The following is a 16892-nucleotide window of genomic DNA, read 5'->3' as shown; positions in this document are numbered from 1 at the left end:
TGATACCCAATACCTAAATATATAATAGTGGGGTTTCACCTTAAAATATAATTTGAGCCATATTTTCAATGGATAGTCATATAAAATAAAGGATGCTTCCAACGTGTCATCTGAAATATTTATGTCATATACAAAATCTATAATATACACAATCAGAAGTTCCTGATTTACATAACAATCTATGACCATGTCTATATTAGAGAAATCTGCTATGGTCTAATTGCATGGTGTAACCCCCTCCTACAAATATGCTGTGTTGATGTAAAGTGGGGTTTAATTTAATATGGTAAATCATTGGAATAAGCAAAGCTTTATACTGGTGCAGAACATCTACATCAGGGGTTTGCATATTTTTCTAATGTAAACAGGGCCTATGCTATCAGGATATATGATGTGTTCTTAATGAAGCTGTTTTTTAGTTCTTGCTTATTTATGAATTTCTGGTGTTTAAGGCCAGAAGGGACCATAAGATAATGTAGTCTCATTTCCTATATAAATTTCACCCAGTTACCCCTGTATTGACCCTAATAACTTGTGTTTGACTAAACTATATCTTCCAGAAAGGAATCCAGTCCTGATTTGAAGACAGCAAGTGATGAAGAATTCATCCTTCTCTTGGTAGTTTGTTCCAATGGTTATTCACCCTCACTATTAAAATTTTGTTACATTTCCAATTTTAATTTGTTTGGCTTCAGCCTCTAGTCATTAGTTCTCATTCTGCCAATCTTCCTGCTATCTGCAAATTTTATCAGCAGCGATTTTATATTTACTTCCAGATCATTGATAAAAATGTTGAATAGCACCAGGCCCAATACAGATCCCTCCAGAACTCTACTAGAAACACCTCTCCCCCTTTTGATGATGGGTTTTTGAGATTTGTCAGTTAGCCAAATATTTTTACTGAGTTTTTATGTGAAACAAAGGGCATGAGCAGAGCCTAACTTAAGAGCCCCGTGCAATCAGGGCTAATAAGAAACTTAAAAATTCTTGCTACCTGATGCTGTTTTCTTTCTTAGTATGTTTCTTAAGTACGTAAGGTCTGGAAGCCAGAACAGTTACAGGAATGTGGCATGAAACACAGTATCCAAGAAAAACAATATGAAAAAGCTGAAATCTCCGTTAATGAGCGCTCTGAATAAGATGTCCTTTATTAGCCAAAATTATAAACACACACAGAGGATGTTTGCATTTAGTATTTAAGTTAAAAATATTGATGGCAAAATCACCCCATCAAGTATTCCCACAAATTTTTTCTCTAGATGTTTAATAGTAATGTTACAATGTACAAACATAATATAGGTAATAAAATTAAAACTTAAACAAACCAATCGTTTACTTGTGTAATATAAAGAACATGATTATGAATACAATTTCTTTCTTCACAGAATAAACTCCCAAACTGATTATTTATATTGAAAATCCCTGAAAAAAATGTCATGGTGCTTTTTTCTGCTTCAGCTTCTTGTACCATTCAGGTGCCTCTCTATTTGTCTGTGAAACAAAGAATGTTTTGGTTATAAGACAAGTGAAAGGCAGGAGAAATGTGCAATCCACACAACACCACCTTCCTTTTTCTGCTATTTATAGTGACAATTGATTGCTCTGCTTAAACTAAAATCAGTTAACATTTGAAAGGTTTATACAAAAAGACACTAATAATAAAGTTCTTTGTGTCAAAGATAATAAAATAAACAAAATATCATATTATTAACCAAATTATTAAATTATGATTCAAAATGTTTATCAAGATTAAAATGACCCATAAATAAAGGATTATTATTGTAAATTATGTTACCTATATTTCCATTTTAAAAGGGCAAAGTAACCTAGGATGAAGATGTGTACTACAATATGCCAACATTTTAATCAGAATACAGTAAAAAATTGCATATGAAAAACATGGGTTCTCCAATTTTCTCATAGCGTAGACCAGAGTTTGATTGAGGAACACTGCCTCTGATCCACCTTCCTTACATTCACACTCTTGTAGGCTACCTGTCATACATTCATGACTGCATAAAATTCCTATAGCAATTACAGCAACCTTTTATTATGGAAAAGTAACAGTAAGTAACTGGGGGGGGGGGGAGGAAGGAAATGAGTCATCCTCAGACTCAATGGAATTGGCAGAAAATTCACCACCCATAAAAACAAAGTTCAAGGAGAGCCACCAGAAGTACAGATGTTTCACAGGATGGAAATATCCTGCTCACTGCTTCCCAATTTCTCAGGCTTCATGGCAGCACATTTTGAACAAGTGATAAGTATAATTATTACTATTAAAATCTTCTACTGAAATCAAATCAAGTTTAATGGCCTCAGTAGGATATAAATGATGTGTTATGTTTCTTACATAGTGCATTTGATATTTCAGACTTTTAAAAGAATTTTATGTCATTAGTGAGTCATTCCATCCAAAGAAATGATGAATAAGTTTGAAAAGGCATTATTTTCATTCTAACCATTACATTATTTGACTCTTAAGTCACTTAATTTAGGACATCTCCCCAAAAATATATTTTCTAAATCTGTCCCATACGTCTCAGAAAAATCAGCATGTACTTGGTAGCTTGAGCAGTGGACTGCAAGTTAAGACTCCTGAGTTCTATTCCCAGCTTCCTCAAGGAAATGGAGCAACATTTGTACAAATCACTTAACTTCCACGCCTAAGGATTATTGTTAGGCTTCGTGTACATGACGTGCTTTCAGTAAGTTGGGTGAAAGGCACTACAGAAATGCAAGTATTTTCATTTTTACTATGAAATCTATCTATTGTGTGCTGTTGTATCGTTCTTCCATTTGTTCTGTTAGTAAATGCAAATGAAACTTGTAGCTATAGCCTTTGCTTTCTTTCTCTGGAGCTACTTCATTTTTTACTCTTACTATCAAAAAGATGTAAATTAAAGTACTCCCCACTCACTTTTGTGCTTGGGAGTCTAGCGTAACATGTACGGGTATAAGGCCTATCTGAAAGAATTAACCAGAGCTGGCCATCTTCAACAGGGATATAACAAAGAGACTGCCTGAGGCTGTTTCTCAGGCAGAAGCTTGAATTAAGTAACAGTTAAGTAACTCCGAGTACTGTGACTCACTGTCTGCTGCCCTAATTGTGACAGACCCAGCACCCTTCTAGGCCCACATGACTGGTCGCCTTAAAATAATTTATTATCCACTTCGAAGCTAAATTCTTTTAAGGTGTGCTCTCAATGCAACACTCTCGGATGGGAGTGAGATATTGAGCTCTTGCTTACTGGATGAGGTACCAACTTCACTTTCAGTGACAAATACAAAGTTAAGTGACATACTGGAAACATCTGCACAGCAAAAGCAAAAACAAAACACACCACAGCAGCAAGTCACCTTATGGGTTTCAAAATAGCCGTGTAGGCATTCCCACTCATTCTGGAGTCTGGGTTCTGAGACCCATCCCCCACACCAGGTGTCAGAGCAGGAGCTCTAGAGACATACCCACTGACACATTGCTGCTGAAGCTATTGACTCCAATCAGCCATGAACCAAACCCTACAGAAACTCCTCTGCATGCAAACCTATAAGAAACTGGAGACTCATGCTTATAATAGGTCAACCACCCTCCTTCTCCATGGTTCTTGTTTTTGAGGGGAGGTATTCTACTTTCTACATATATACACACATACCCATTATAGATATGATTTTATATACACATGCAAGCACCATTTTTATATATATTACACACACGCACAATATGTTAATAGAACATTAAGGCTGCACTCAAAAGTTAGTAAATGCTAGAATTAAGGCTCCTTTTGCAACCCTAATTCAGTCCCTGAGACTTAATGACATCATCAGTAATTACATGATCACTTTCCAGAGGATCTCTACCTCATTCAGTGCACAGCATGGACCTGCTCTGGCAATGAATCAAGGCTGTGTAATGAAGGTGGCTGTTGTGTGTAGCACCCCAAACTTTTCTGTTACAGGGCGTTGCAAGTAGAGAAAGGATGGTCTCATGGTTAAGGCAATTGAATGCTGCCTTGGAGAACTCGATTCTATCTCTGCTTCTGCCACAGAGTTCCTGTATGCTGCTGGGCAAGTTACTTAAGCCAAACTTTTCACAGGTGGTGACTAATTCAGTGTTTCTCATTCTATGGGTGCACAATGTGAGATCTTGAGGACAGTTTAGCGGAAATTCTGAGCACTCAACAGCAAGTGAAGTCAATGGGGAACTGTGCTTTGAATATATAAAGTGTGATACAATGCTAAGTATTCTGAAAAAGCAAATCATAGGCCTTCTCAAATTGGGCAACCAATATTATTGGACACTTTTGACATTATTCTTAGTCCTTTAGTGTCCCTATTTTATAGATGGGGATAATACCAACCCCTTGCTTCACCAGGGAGTGGAGATAACTGTTTGTATAGTACTCAGCAATGAGTGCCATGAGAAGCCCATAAGGTAATTAATAATTCTGTATTCAGAACAAGTATTGAATAGTGTGCAGTAAATAAGGCCTAGGGCTAAACATTGATTAATAAGGATAACACAAAATGTTGCTTATTAAATAAGCACCATACATCTTGAACACTGAATGAGCTAGGAGTTCCTGTGGAAATTATTATCCAGTATTTAATTAAATACAGTATTCTAATACCTATACACGTGTCAAATTAAGGTTGCAAAGACAATTTTAATGCTGGCTTTCCCTGAATTTTGTGTGTAATTTCCTACCTTTTAAAAAAAGGGAACTGAAAAAATAGAAATTCCATAATATGGATACATATGGACACCGATATCATTCATTAGCAGGGCTGGAACCTTTAGATCTCTGCCACTTGAGCGAGAGTAACTGATAGCAATAATAGGTTGTTATCCTGTGAGGACCAGCATGGGGGGATGGGGTGTGGAATGAGACACACACTTTGTTAGCAGGTTACACATATTTGCAGATAGCAGAGGAATGAAAAAAACTCAGGAATTTTGGGTTCCATTCCTGGCACTAGAGGGGAGTGTGTTCCATTGCTTACTAACCCTTCTGCCCGTTATCCCCAAGCTTCATCCCTTCTTTGCTATCCCAGCCAATCTGTCCCTATCTCACTCCTGTCTGTTCCTTACTCTTGGCTCCTTGTCTCAGTCCCTTTCTCCTTCCCTACCCAGTTCTTGTCTCCACTCCTCAGGCTTCTCATCTTAGTTTCTCCCTCCAAGTCTGTCTCTGACCTCCACTTCCAATCTCCTTCTCCAGGGCTTCTCCAATCTCTGTCTTGCCCTTATCTCCCCACTCCACCTCAGCTCCTTGACTCCAATCTCCTTCCCAATTGGCTCCTTGACCCAAACTCTTTGCCCAGCTAGTCCCAGTTCTCTCTCTACACCCCAGCTCGACAGATCTCTCTCCTTCCCCCCATCCTCATCCCCCCACCTCTGGTTCCTAGTCCCAGGCCCTTTGTCCAGCCACTTCCAATCTCTCCTTGTCTGATCCCAGTGTTCCCCTCCCAACTGGCTCCCAATTCCATCCGCCCCCACGTATTGCTGATCTACTCCCAGTCCCCTTTGCTTGATCCCAGTCCCAGTCTCTCTGTACAATTAGTCCCAGTTTCCCCAACACCCCACTGGTTTCCAGTCTTGCTCCCCCAATTTTCCCAGTCAGCTTCTCTCTCTCCCAGCTTCCAGTTCCAGTCTCACCAGGCTACTTGCCCCAATCTAGTCCTTTCTCTCCCCTCACAGTCAGGACCTTACTCTCCTCTGCATTCATGCCAGACAGCTTCCTCCTTCACACCGCCTGGGTACCAGCAGGGGGTCATTGACAGCACAGGAGAGACACAGCTCCCAGCTCCACCCAAGCCGAGAACACCTGGAAGCTGCAATTTCAGGGAAAGCCCAGCTTTGATTTTATAAATCGCAAGCTGTTTAGGAAGCATGCTCAGCACACTTGGCACCTACAAAGCCCGGGCCCCCACTTGCCAAATACAAGACCTTGCTTTAAAATTTGGGGGTGCAATAGCTTCTTACAGAAAAGGTTGCCATAACATTTTTAAATGACAACATTTTCCCTAGCCCCATTCTGAGAAACTTCTAAACCGGATAGCATGAAACTTTTCAAAAAACGTAGCCTGAAGCAGACCCCCAGCATAGTTTATGTCAGCCCCTAAAGGTATAAATTTAAAATGATAAAGCAACTGAAAACAAGGTCATATAATGGAAAGTGTCACGCAACCTTAGTATTAGGAGTGCTACCAGCCCGCGTACGTGTGTGTATTATATACATTCCGATATATATATTCTTACATCGTTTGGATGGCGACGTATTTGGTATGTTAAAAATGGGTAACGAAACACAATTCTAATACTACAGTAAACCCTTGCTATAATGAACCCCTGGGGATCCAAGCCATTTGTTTGATATAGCCTGGGGTTTGTTATAGCGAGGTGGGGCTGGAGGAGCACTTTGTCCTGGCCACGGATCTGGCGTTGGAGGAGCACTTTGTCCAGCTGCCGCCCTGGGGCTGGAAGACCTGTCAGTCCCCAGCTCCAGCTCCAACCCCAGGGCCGGAGGAGCTCTCAGCCCCTGCCACAGCCCTAGGGTAGAAGGAGCTCTCATTCCCCTACAACAGTAGGTGGGGCTAGAGATGGGATTCAGGGACCACATTCACTATAGCCCAAGGTTCACTTATTGCAAAGGGCATTATAGCGAGGATCTACTGTACTTTACTAATTGGATTTTTTGGGAGGTTTGCTTCCTGTTACTTGAAGATCTAGAAACTTCTAGAGGGCTGGAGTCAGTGGTGGTGTGACCAGTAGAGGGATATAGCTCCCTGTAGCCTACCACTACCACAGAGAAAAAAACTTTCAGCAGGAGTGCTGCACTGTTTTGAACTTACACCACAAGATGAATAAAAATCCAGTGAGACCATCTCTTCAAAGAAGCAGACTTCTAGGAGTAATACACACACCCACACACACACCCCTTCCCCCCAAAAATGCCTAGGTCACTTATTTTAATTAGTGTACTTACAAATAATGTTGGCTTGGGTATAAATACATTTTCTTCCTCATGTTCTGCTGCCAGCTTTACAGAAGGGTTTGATTTGTATTTTGCAGTCAAGCTTCTTACGTCACTATCAGATTGAGGTAAATTTTCTCCATAGCGTTTGCCATGCAAACTAATAAGAATCTGTTTCATTACTGCCAGTTCCTGTAAAAATAAAATAAAAATAGTAAAACCTACTAAAATGATTATCTGTTACTAATGCATTTCTATTCACCAAATCAAAATACCTAAATAGATATATAGGCAGATTAGTAACTCCATCGCAAGCCAGATTATTTACTTGCATTTATTAGTCTGATTACTAGTTAGAAACGACTTTACTAAAGGGAGTAATAAAATAAAAAGGCACAGAAGAGTTATACAAATAAAACCTCAATGTCTAAATGCTATAACAAAAAAAGGATTTAAAGTCCATTAAGGATCCCACTATCCTTTTTTCCATTTAAGCTGCCATTTATTTTAAACAATTATTTTAAAGATTTGTTTTCTAAAACCAAGATAGCTTACAGAATCCAATTTGAGCGGCTATGACAAATAGTGATCTGCGGGTTAGGGTTTGGATGTGTGTCTTATAAATGCAGATATAAAAAATAAATATATGTCTTTATCCCTACAAAAATCAATCAGTTGATGAGAGGCCTAGGAAAAACTATAGCAAAAAGGAGGAAAAGGATCATGATCTATGGAATGAAAAACTAACTACTGAAAAGGAAAGAAAGGCACAACATGGGAAGAGAAAGGAGCCAGAAGGGTGCATATGTTACATAATTTCCATTCACCCCTCATACTGGTGCTTCCAGCTTTACTTTGTAACTATGTCTGAATTACTATGGCTGACCAAAACAGCCAAGTCAGTGCAATAATCATTCAAAAGGCAATTCAAACCAAGCTTAAATATTCTTTTTTTCTCAACCCATAAGGTTTTGTCTGTCTTCAATAATAATTCACCATAAGTGAATCTCTATATGCAATCTTATCTCTTTAACAGAAACAACAATATAACTAATGTTTACAATTTAATGCTAAACGCAACAAATGGACAACAGTTATTGTACATTATAATGCTATTTCTTAATATAAACCAGAAAATTACAGTGATTCATACTGTATTTTCATTACAGCATTCAAAATTAGCACAATGTAAAAACAGCCTCTTAAGAGTCTTGTCATCTAACTTCTGATATATAGTTGCTTTTAATAGCTCCACAAACAATACATATGATGTAAATATCTTTGAAAAAATTAAAAATAGGCATGCTTTGTTGTAGAATATTTAGTTAATAAATTGACACCACAATCATTCAGTTATATGACTAAACGCCAACACTATATAGACCAAACAACTTCATCCAGTGTACAAAGTGTTCTTGTGTCTCAGTCATTTAATATTAACTATTTGCATAATTCAGCCATGTGTGGTGGCATGTTAAAACAGCTCAACTGCAGAGCAGCTGTTTAAAAGGACTGCATAGTTGATGCCAACATGTTACTGAAAGTTGTAAACTCTGCAAAGATGTTGCCAAAGTGACACATAGACAGAATTTCTTGATGAAAATAACTCAGACAAGTATATTACAAATACATGCTCCATGACTGGGGATTCAGTCATATATAAGCAACGTTCTGACATTAGCAAGTGGTGCTGTATCTTTATGGAGCTAAATCTTGCCTCAGACTATCTGGACCAAAAAAGTTGTAATTATGAGTTTGAAGTTGTGCTCAAAAAAACGAGACAAACACCAAAAATTTTCACATTGACTTGATATAGAGGTTCGTTTCAGATACATAAACCAAGCCCAATCCTGCAGTTATAATACCAAATTCTCTCATGTCAAGATCCATTCACTGCAAGATAGTGGAAGGGTGGCTCACAATTACAGCTCCCTGATATGTGGACCTGTCTGTGCAAGACGTGGAGTAAATTAGAGCTGCCTAAAGTCTTTGTGGGGGTCCTTACTGGGAAGCACTATAATCCATCTGAGAATCTGCAGCACACAGGTCCTGCCATATCTCCAGATTTGGGGTGTGGGGTGGCTGGCTCAGGAACTTTGTGTGCTGGCTTCACACCAGCTAAGAGCTTCCATCCTGCCAAGAGAATTCTCAGTCAGACAGTTTCTCCAGGATTCTACCTCCTTTATACCACATGAGTGACATAAAAGAACCAGAAGATATTGGAGATGAGAATTAGTCACACAAAGTACATATTAGCCTAAAACAATGTCTACATTTCTTATAGGGCACTGTTAAGGTTGCATTGACATTTGCATTTCAAGCAGGACTAAAATTCCTCTCTTTTAAACTTTAATGATTAATTTTAGTCTGAAAGGCCCTAATTCAGCACAATGTGCAAAACTCCTTTCTCAGTTACACCAGTTATTCCAGTCACCTTATTAACTTCAGTGAAATTACTACTGCTTATACTGCTATAAATAAGAGTAGGATCCAGCCCAAATACTTTTCAGAAGATTTACTAACTTTTGTTGAGTGTGATTGGGGGGAGGGGGGGTTTGGCCTCATACTGGCCTCTACAGGTTAATAGAGCCATAGGAAGGCTGTGCAAGAGGCAGCCAATTAGAGAGAGGCTGAGAGCAGCAGCCAATCAGGACCAGGCAGGCCCATATAAAAAAGAGCTGCAGAGCACCACAGAATCAGTTACTCCTTGGAGTTCAAGGAGGGTGGACTGCCTGACTGCCTTATAGGCAGGCAGGCAGGCAGGCAACAGCAAGTATCCTGGACAGAACAGTGCTGCTAGTAGGGACTGGGGGAGCTACAGCAAGCTCCTTGCTGGCTGCTGGGATTGGCAGGCTGAGGTCCTGAGGCAAGGGCAAAAAATGTGCTGGGGCTGTGGGGTAGTAGCCCATGGAAATGTACTGAGGTGTTGGAGGGGATGCAGCATGTGATTAACATCTACACGGTCCCCTGGAAGGGGGGAGCACAGATCATGACATGGCTGGAGGGCTGTGTCATGAAGAGGATGCTGTGGTTGTTGGAGTGACATGGACCCAGGAACAGAAGTGACAGTGGGTGAGGCACTATTGGGAGAGGGCATAGAGCTACTGACCTGTAGAGCTAATCCCCTAGATGACCGGCAAGAGGCACCAGTGTGGTGAGTGAAGCCCTGTCATACCGAGGATACATTTGAAAATGCCATTTCTGAAGTGTGGCAGTTTCCTCCACGCACTTTTTTTTTAATTTCTCTTTCTAACAGTTCCTGCAAATGCCACAATCCACAAATACATTCTGATATCACACGCCACTAATGAATTTTGAATGTAAAACGTTATTCCCCATATTAGGAATGACTGATACAAGTTATGTAAAGATCAGGCAATTGAACTGCTCAGATTTATCACCTATTTCCATTATCTGATGTTGTTTCCTGATCTGATAGCCTGCTTCCAAGACCTCTGCTCAGCTCAGAGATCCTAAGAAGCCACGAAGGGCAGCAGGTGGGCTCTGCAGGTCACTAAGGGTGGAGCAGAGCAGAAATGTGTGTGACATGAGTAGGGGTAAGCAGGACCGTGGGGAGAAAGGAGGAGGCATTAGCAGGGATGTGAACTGGACTGCAACAGAGAAGGCTTGTGTATTGGTGGGTGAAGGAAGGGACTGTGGGTAACCTAGGTTGGGGGACGGGGTAAATTGTCCCTGGGGTGAGGGAGAATGCCTCTGCATCAAGGCATCAGTGCTTGAATTGCTCCCTGACTGCTGCTGCCTCAGCTCTCTATTGTACTGAGGGAAGCAGTCCAGTGTAAAACTCTAAAAGCACAGATTTGTCTCTGGAAGATGCTAGACTCCTCCAGCACTGGATCTTGGACACACTGAGAAAACAATGCTAGGCAAGTTGGGCATCTCTCTGATGAGGTACTGATGCCTGAATGGTTCCATTCAACATTCTGGCACTGGTAGATTGGGGAGCAAGATGCAGTGAGCTCCTCCCCATTCTACACTGCCTGCACAGCTTCAATGCCACTACCCAGGAACCCCACATATAACCCTCTCTCTGCCTAATCTTCTCACCTGCACAATCATCCCTACTCTGCCCCTTGTTCCCCTCACATCCCTCACTGTTAACCCTTCCATTGTCTCCCCCACTGCATCATGCAGCAGCCCTGAGGGAGGGGAAGCAGGTTTATGGTGGGAGGGGATATAGGAAAGCAGGAGGTAGAGGGGTTTGTCCTGGGAAGGTCTTCAGTGGGAGAAGTGAATGGCGTTTAAGAGCAGAATATGGTAGGGAAACAAAGGGAGTTCAATTATTCAGGAGCACATAAGGGTTATTACATATCAACAATGATAGCTGTCCATGTGGACAACTATCAGTGCCAATACATACTTTTAAACAGTCCTGGGATATTTCCTTCACAAAAAACCTTGGTCAGCTTCCAATTAGGGCTGCTTAACTGCACTGCCCACTGGCACCAACACAAACCATAAAAAGCAAGGAAGTAAGAAGTCACATCATTCAACACCCCGTATCACTCCAGTCATCATTTCCTCTTCTCAGCCTCAACTATCTCCCTTCCGCCACCCTCCAGATATCTTCAACCTGTATCCTGAATAACCAGTGTGCAGTCTTAACTCACACCACATACAGATTCCAATTCTTTAATTTCTACATTAAAAACAAATCCCGGACAGGCACTAATATCATAGACAAACATAAAAGCCCCCATATCTCAAAGACATCATTTTCAATCTAACATTATATTGCACTTATACAAATAAATACAAAACAAAGTGCAGAACTATATGAAATGTGATTTATGAAAGCTACATCAACTCTATATTAACCACAAACTCTTGTACATATAACCAATAGTAGATTGGAGTTCAAGAGTGCCCATTGTTTGTTCAGGATGAATGCAGAGATATGTAGGCAGAAAACAGTGGAAGAAAGGTTGCTGAGATTGAGGAAAGGAACCAAGCAGCACAGTGTACAAGGCGGTGAATGACTGACTGGTTATTTCCTTGCATTTCATGCTTTACACTGGTGGACTAATTCATATGCAGTCTAACAGCCATAGCTCAAAAATAACCAAGGTATTTTTGTGTGGAAACACAAAGATGTTGTTTTTTAAAATTAGGTGTGTATCTAGATTAGGAAAAGCATGTTTTTCTTTCTTTTTACATCATGATGTTACTGGCATTATGCACACCTGCATCTTTAAAACCTTAATTTAAATAATTCCTAGTTACTGAAAATCCTATTCTAGAATTAGGGCCTGATGCGCTCGCTCTCTCTCTCTCTCTCTCTCTCTCTCTCTCTCTCTGTGTGTGTGTGTGTGTGTGTGTGTGTGTGTGTGAGAGAGAGAGAGAGAGAGAGAGAGAGAGAGATTCCCATTATCTTCAACAGGTATTCTGTGTATGAATTGGCTAAAATATCAGTCTCTAAAACATTCATGAGTGGCAAAGTGAAAAAGTGTCTATGATTTTTAAAAGGTAAAATAAAATAATGCTATTTGTATGCTCAAATTTCAGTAGCATTTGAGATTATAGTAATGGTAAATTCTGGTCTTGACAACAAGTGAAAACAAGATGCAACATATTTAACTTTTACAAAAACACAATAAATGTTTATAATGGATGTCTGACACAGTACATTGAAATATGGAGAATGGATATGTTCAGTCCAGACAATTGATTATAGAGGATAAAATCTGATTTCCCCCAGCTAAATAAACTATCTTCAATTATGGTGCCTCATTTATAGATGTTTGAGTGCAATTATGGCAGAAGAAAGAACAGATGCAAAAATGAAAGGATAGCATTACATTTTTAATATGTAAAATATGACTTCATTTAATTAATTAGTATGTTTGTATTTATGGAGACTATACAAAGGTGACTATCAATGTACCCTCTGTCTCCTTGAGATAACTTGCACATACACATATCAAATATGCTTCTTACAGTTCTCAAATTAAGTAGCTATGGACATTCAAGACTAGTATGATATTAAATTCTTATCTTCATATGATCAAAACAGAATTAAAAAGAATTGCTAGATGTGGAAATATGATTAGGGAGATAAATAGGAATGTTGCCCTATTAAATAACTGCTAAAAACTCTGAAAATTTGCTCACGTTAAACATAACGGACAGTTCTCAAGGTGACAATTTTACATGTTTTCAATGGACCTCTAAACAGCTACAATTATCTATATTTTTACATCTGTGTTTTTACATCTGTGCCCTTTTGCTATGTTGCTCCTCAGCGGCTGTTGCTGTTATGGGGAGTGTCAACAATTCACATAGAGGAAAGTGTTCCCAGGGGAAATGTTGCTCATAAGAGATGGTTGATCTTACAAGGGGTTGCTGCAAACAGAAGTCTACTGTAGTGGGAATACAAACCACTGCATCTGAACTCTAAGGGCACCTCTTCCACTCCAAGTTGTTCAAAGTTATAGAAGGAAGTCCCCTTCTTGTTTTAATAGTATCGTTTGAGAAAGGTCCCTGAAAAAGGACGGTGAAGGGGGCAAGAAGGGACTACAATTAAATAGAATACCCCTCGTTGACAATTTCCAGGACCCACTGGTCCAATGTGATCCAAGTCCAGGCTTCTTGAAAGTAAAAGAGGAGGTTGTCAAAGGGGGAAAGAGTGTGGAAGGGAATGGATCCACAAATGGTTCAGTCAGCTGGTGGAAGACAGACATGTTGCAGCAGAGGAAGAGGTGAAACCTTGTTGGTGAAACCTTTGCTTCTTTCTCAATGGCTCTGAAGTCCTGAGTGTTGTAGTAGTACTGAGCAAAGGATGCTGCCTGAAGGAGCTTTGAGATCTTGCTTCCTCCTTGGGGCTGGGATGTAGAGGCCAGGGAACATTGGAGTCTTTTAATGAATGGAAGGCCTCATCAGTCTTTGAATTAAAACTTCATTTCCCTCAAAGATAAGGTCCTTAATTGTGATTTGGACCTCCCTGGGTATTTCCAGTGGTTGCAGCCAGGCTGATCTCATTGCCATTCCCCACAGATTTGACCATTGTACATCTAGTGCTACTTATAGGGAAGCATGGGTTATCAGCTGCCTGTCAGGTTCAGGAGAAAGCCTATCTGAAAATTGTGACAACTTGTCCCAGTGTTAATAATTATATTTTGCAAGAAGCACTAGTAATTACTGACTTGCATCTGGAGGCTAGCTGATGAGTAGACTTTACATCCAAATAGGTTCAGCTTTTTAGTGTCTTTCTCATTAGCTGTTGATTTGGGAGGCCCTTGATGTTTGAACTTCTCTTGGAAAACTGCAACAATAAGAGATCCTGGTACTGAGTGTGAATAAAAACTTGAACCCCTTGGAAGGGAGTTTTGGTACCTTCTGTCTGCACACTTGCAGTTCTCCCTTGTCTGCTTGATTTCCCCCCCCCCCCTTTCCCCATCTGTCTCTTTAGTATCTGAGGCCACACTAACTGACCTGGCTAGGATGTTCTATAATGTCCATTGGAAAAAGAGAACATAGCCTTGAATGGAGGAAGGAGCTTCTGGGTATTGGACTGCATACATCAGGGTCCCCAACAGGACCAAGATTAATAGGTATACAGATATCAGACTGGTGACGCACAGGACAATACAAGGGGGCCTTTTCTCTCTGAGAACCATGCCCTCTCCTACTGAAAGAGTAGCCCCTGGAGTCTCTCCCAGATTCTTTTATTTAGGACAGCAACATATTCCTGAGGACAGAGAAGATGAAGGGGAGATGAGCCTCTGCTGTGCAACAATGGTGAGGATGAAAAGGAGTACACCTTCTCCATAGGTAGTGCTACCCTTTAGACATATTAGGGTGCTCTAATGTTTCTTTTATTCAAGTAGAGGATAGATTTGGTACCACTGATGCCTCTCTTGTCTGCTATGCTGAAGTCTCACTGATGGGTGGTTTAGCCAGCACCACCTTCAACATACCCAGCAAGGATGAATCTGGTAATGGGACAACAGCCAAATCACTTACTACCATATATGCTCAAGGCGCTGATAGGAACAGTACTGATGAGCAAGGTACAGAGGTGATGGATGCTGAGAGGTCGGTGCTGAAAGAAGGGCAGTCTACAGGTATACTGGGTATCACAGGCTCATATTTAACGGTACGAAGATGCCAGAGGGACCTTTATGAGACCTTTGGTTATCTTTCAACCGCTGAATCCAAGGTCAGTTAGGCACCTGCTGACACTTGTGTCTTGACTTAGTAGGCACAGAGAGTGTAACATTATATATATATATATATCCATCCCTTGGCTTATATCTGAAACAGTGCCCCTTCCTACATCAGTCAAAGGTCAAAGATGCCAAAATGGAGAAAAATGACTGTGGCCACTTGGTCAGCTTAGTCAGAAAGCTTGGAGTGGAATCTCAGCTCACGGGGCATTCGAGGAAAGGGGCTGATCGGAAGATCGAGATCTAGCTTCATGCTTCCTTTGGCATCTGAAGAAACATGTATAGAGAGCTCCATAAGGAACAATTTTAGGTGGACCTCTCTAGCTTTTTGAGTCCACACATGGAACATATATAAGGAGTATGTCCCTCCTAAACAAAAGAGGCATTACTAAGCAGCACTAAAACATCATATGAAAAGAAGAGTTTGAACCTCAGAGATTTAATTTCTGCCATATTGCTATACCCCCTATATGGGGGAAGGAGAGGTAGCTAGCTATAAACTAGGTATCTGACTAAAACACTGTTAGTTTTTGTTTTGTATTTTTTTTTGTCAACTGGCAAAAAGGCTAAACTCACACTACTAACAAAATTAATTAACTAGAACAACAACTAACACTAAGCACAGTGAGCAGAGAAGCAGGTGGACATTGCAAGGGTTCCATTTCACTGCTGTGGGCAGTAAGACTGAACTGAGTGATAGTTGGTCCCATTCTGCCCTTTATATACATTCCCTCCAGGTATGTGCCAGAGCATATACCCCGATTACTTCTGCTGTATGCTACCTTAGTCCTTAATCATTATATCTATTTTTTAAGTTGTTAAAAGAAGAAGAATTAAAAAAGGAAAGGTTTTCATATTTTTAGGTAAATTTATAAGAGGTGTGAAATCTATGAATATTCTAATATGTAGGTGTAAATAAAATACGAAGATAGATAGTATACTTATAACACAAAATAAACCGATTTTGAACCAATACCTTTCAGCTCAGAGCCACTGTATGACTCAGTTACAATTAAATCTAGCTTAATGAAAATATGCTTTCTAGAATGTGCTTTTTTAAAAAAGTAAAGATGAAAATATTCTGTTTTACTAATGTGTCAAAACAGTCATAAAAATAAGCGCAATAAGTTACTGATTATGAGGTCTTAACTCTCCAGTTGAGTAATTCCCTCCTTTAAGTTGTTTCACCCTGTTTTTGGTATTTCATAAATACATTTATGTTCTGTTTACATTTGATATTAAAATACTATCAAAGTGAAGGAAAGTTAAAAGTTTTCACTTCTGGAAAACTAATATGACCAAACAATATCCAACATTGGAAAAAATGAATATAATTAAATATCATTTAAATATTTGGAAGACCTTACTTCCAAAAATATCTTGCTTAAATTCCTGTCTTTTTTTTTTTTTTTTAATTTAACCTGGTCCTGTAAAAAGTACATTACTTAAAATGCACATGCCAGTTTGGTCTTGCAATCTAAATCAGTTAGTTGAACTTGGTCAGTATTTTGTGGAAAAAATTTTTTTTTTTTATTACTGATACAGAAAAAGAATTCATATTATATTTATATGAACTGACATTATTAGAAACCTTGCTTCCCTTGTAGGATCTCAAAAACAGTAATTGCTCAATGGCAAGCAATATTCAGCACACGATTATTTAGCATATAACACAGCAAACAGAAAGATAATTCTTTGAAGAATTTTTATGAAAACTGCTATTCAGAACTACACA

General features: G+C 39.7%; 1 protein-coding gene across 2 annotated transcripts in view; it reads right to left on the bottom strand.

The window, feature by feature from the left end:
- Positions 1-1122: 1122 nt before the first annotated feature.
- PIBF1 (progesterone immunomodulatory binding factor 1) overlaps positions 1123-16892 on the bottom strand; it is a 176419-nt gene continuing 160649 nt past the window's right edge. For both annotated transcript variants that reach the window (XM_067562782.1, XM_067562783.1), the window contains exons 17-18: positions 6987-7166; positions 1123-1491 (exon numbers count right to left, since the gene is read on the bottom strand). In XM_067562782.1, coding sequence (XP_067418883.1) covers positions 1435-1491; positions 6987-7166 — 237 coding nt within the window. In that variant the 3' untranslated portion in view covers positions 1123-1434. The remainder of the gene's footprint in view (positions 1492-6986; positions 7167-16892) is intronic.

Source organism: Emydura macquarii, unplaced genomic scaffold, assembly GCF_026122565.2.
Source record: "Emydura macquarii macquarii isolate MOO-44397 ecotype Brisbane River unplaced genomic scaffold, CSIRO-AGI_Emac_v2 contig_2473, whole genome shotgun sequence".
In the NCBI taxonomy this organism is placed as follows: domain Eukaryota; kingdom Metazoa; phylum Chordata; order Testudines; family Chelidae; genus Emydura; species Emydura macquarii.
Note: the sequence above shows the minus strand (reverse complement) of the source record. Positions and strands in the feature narration are given on the sequence as shown.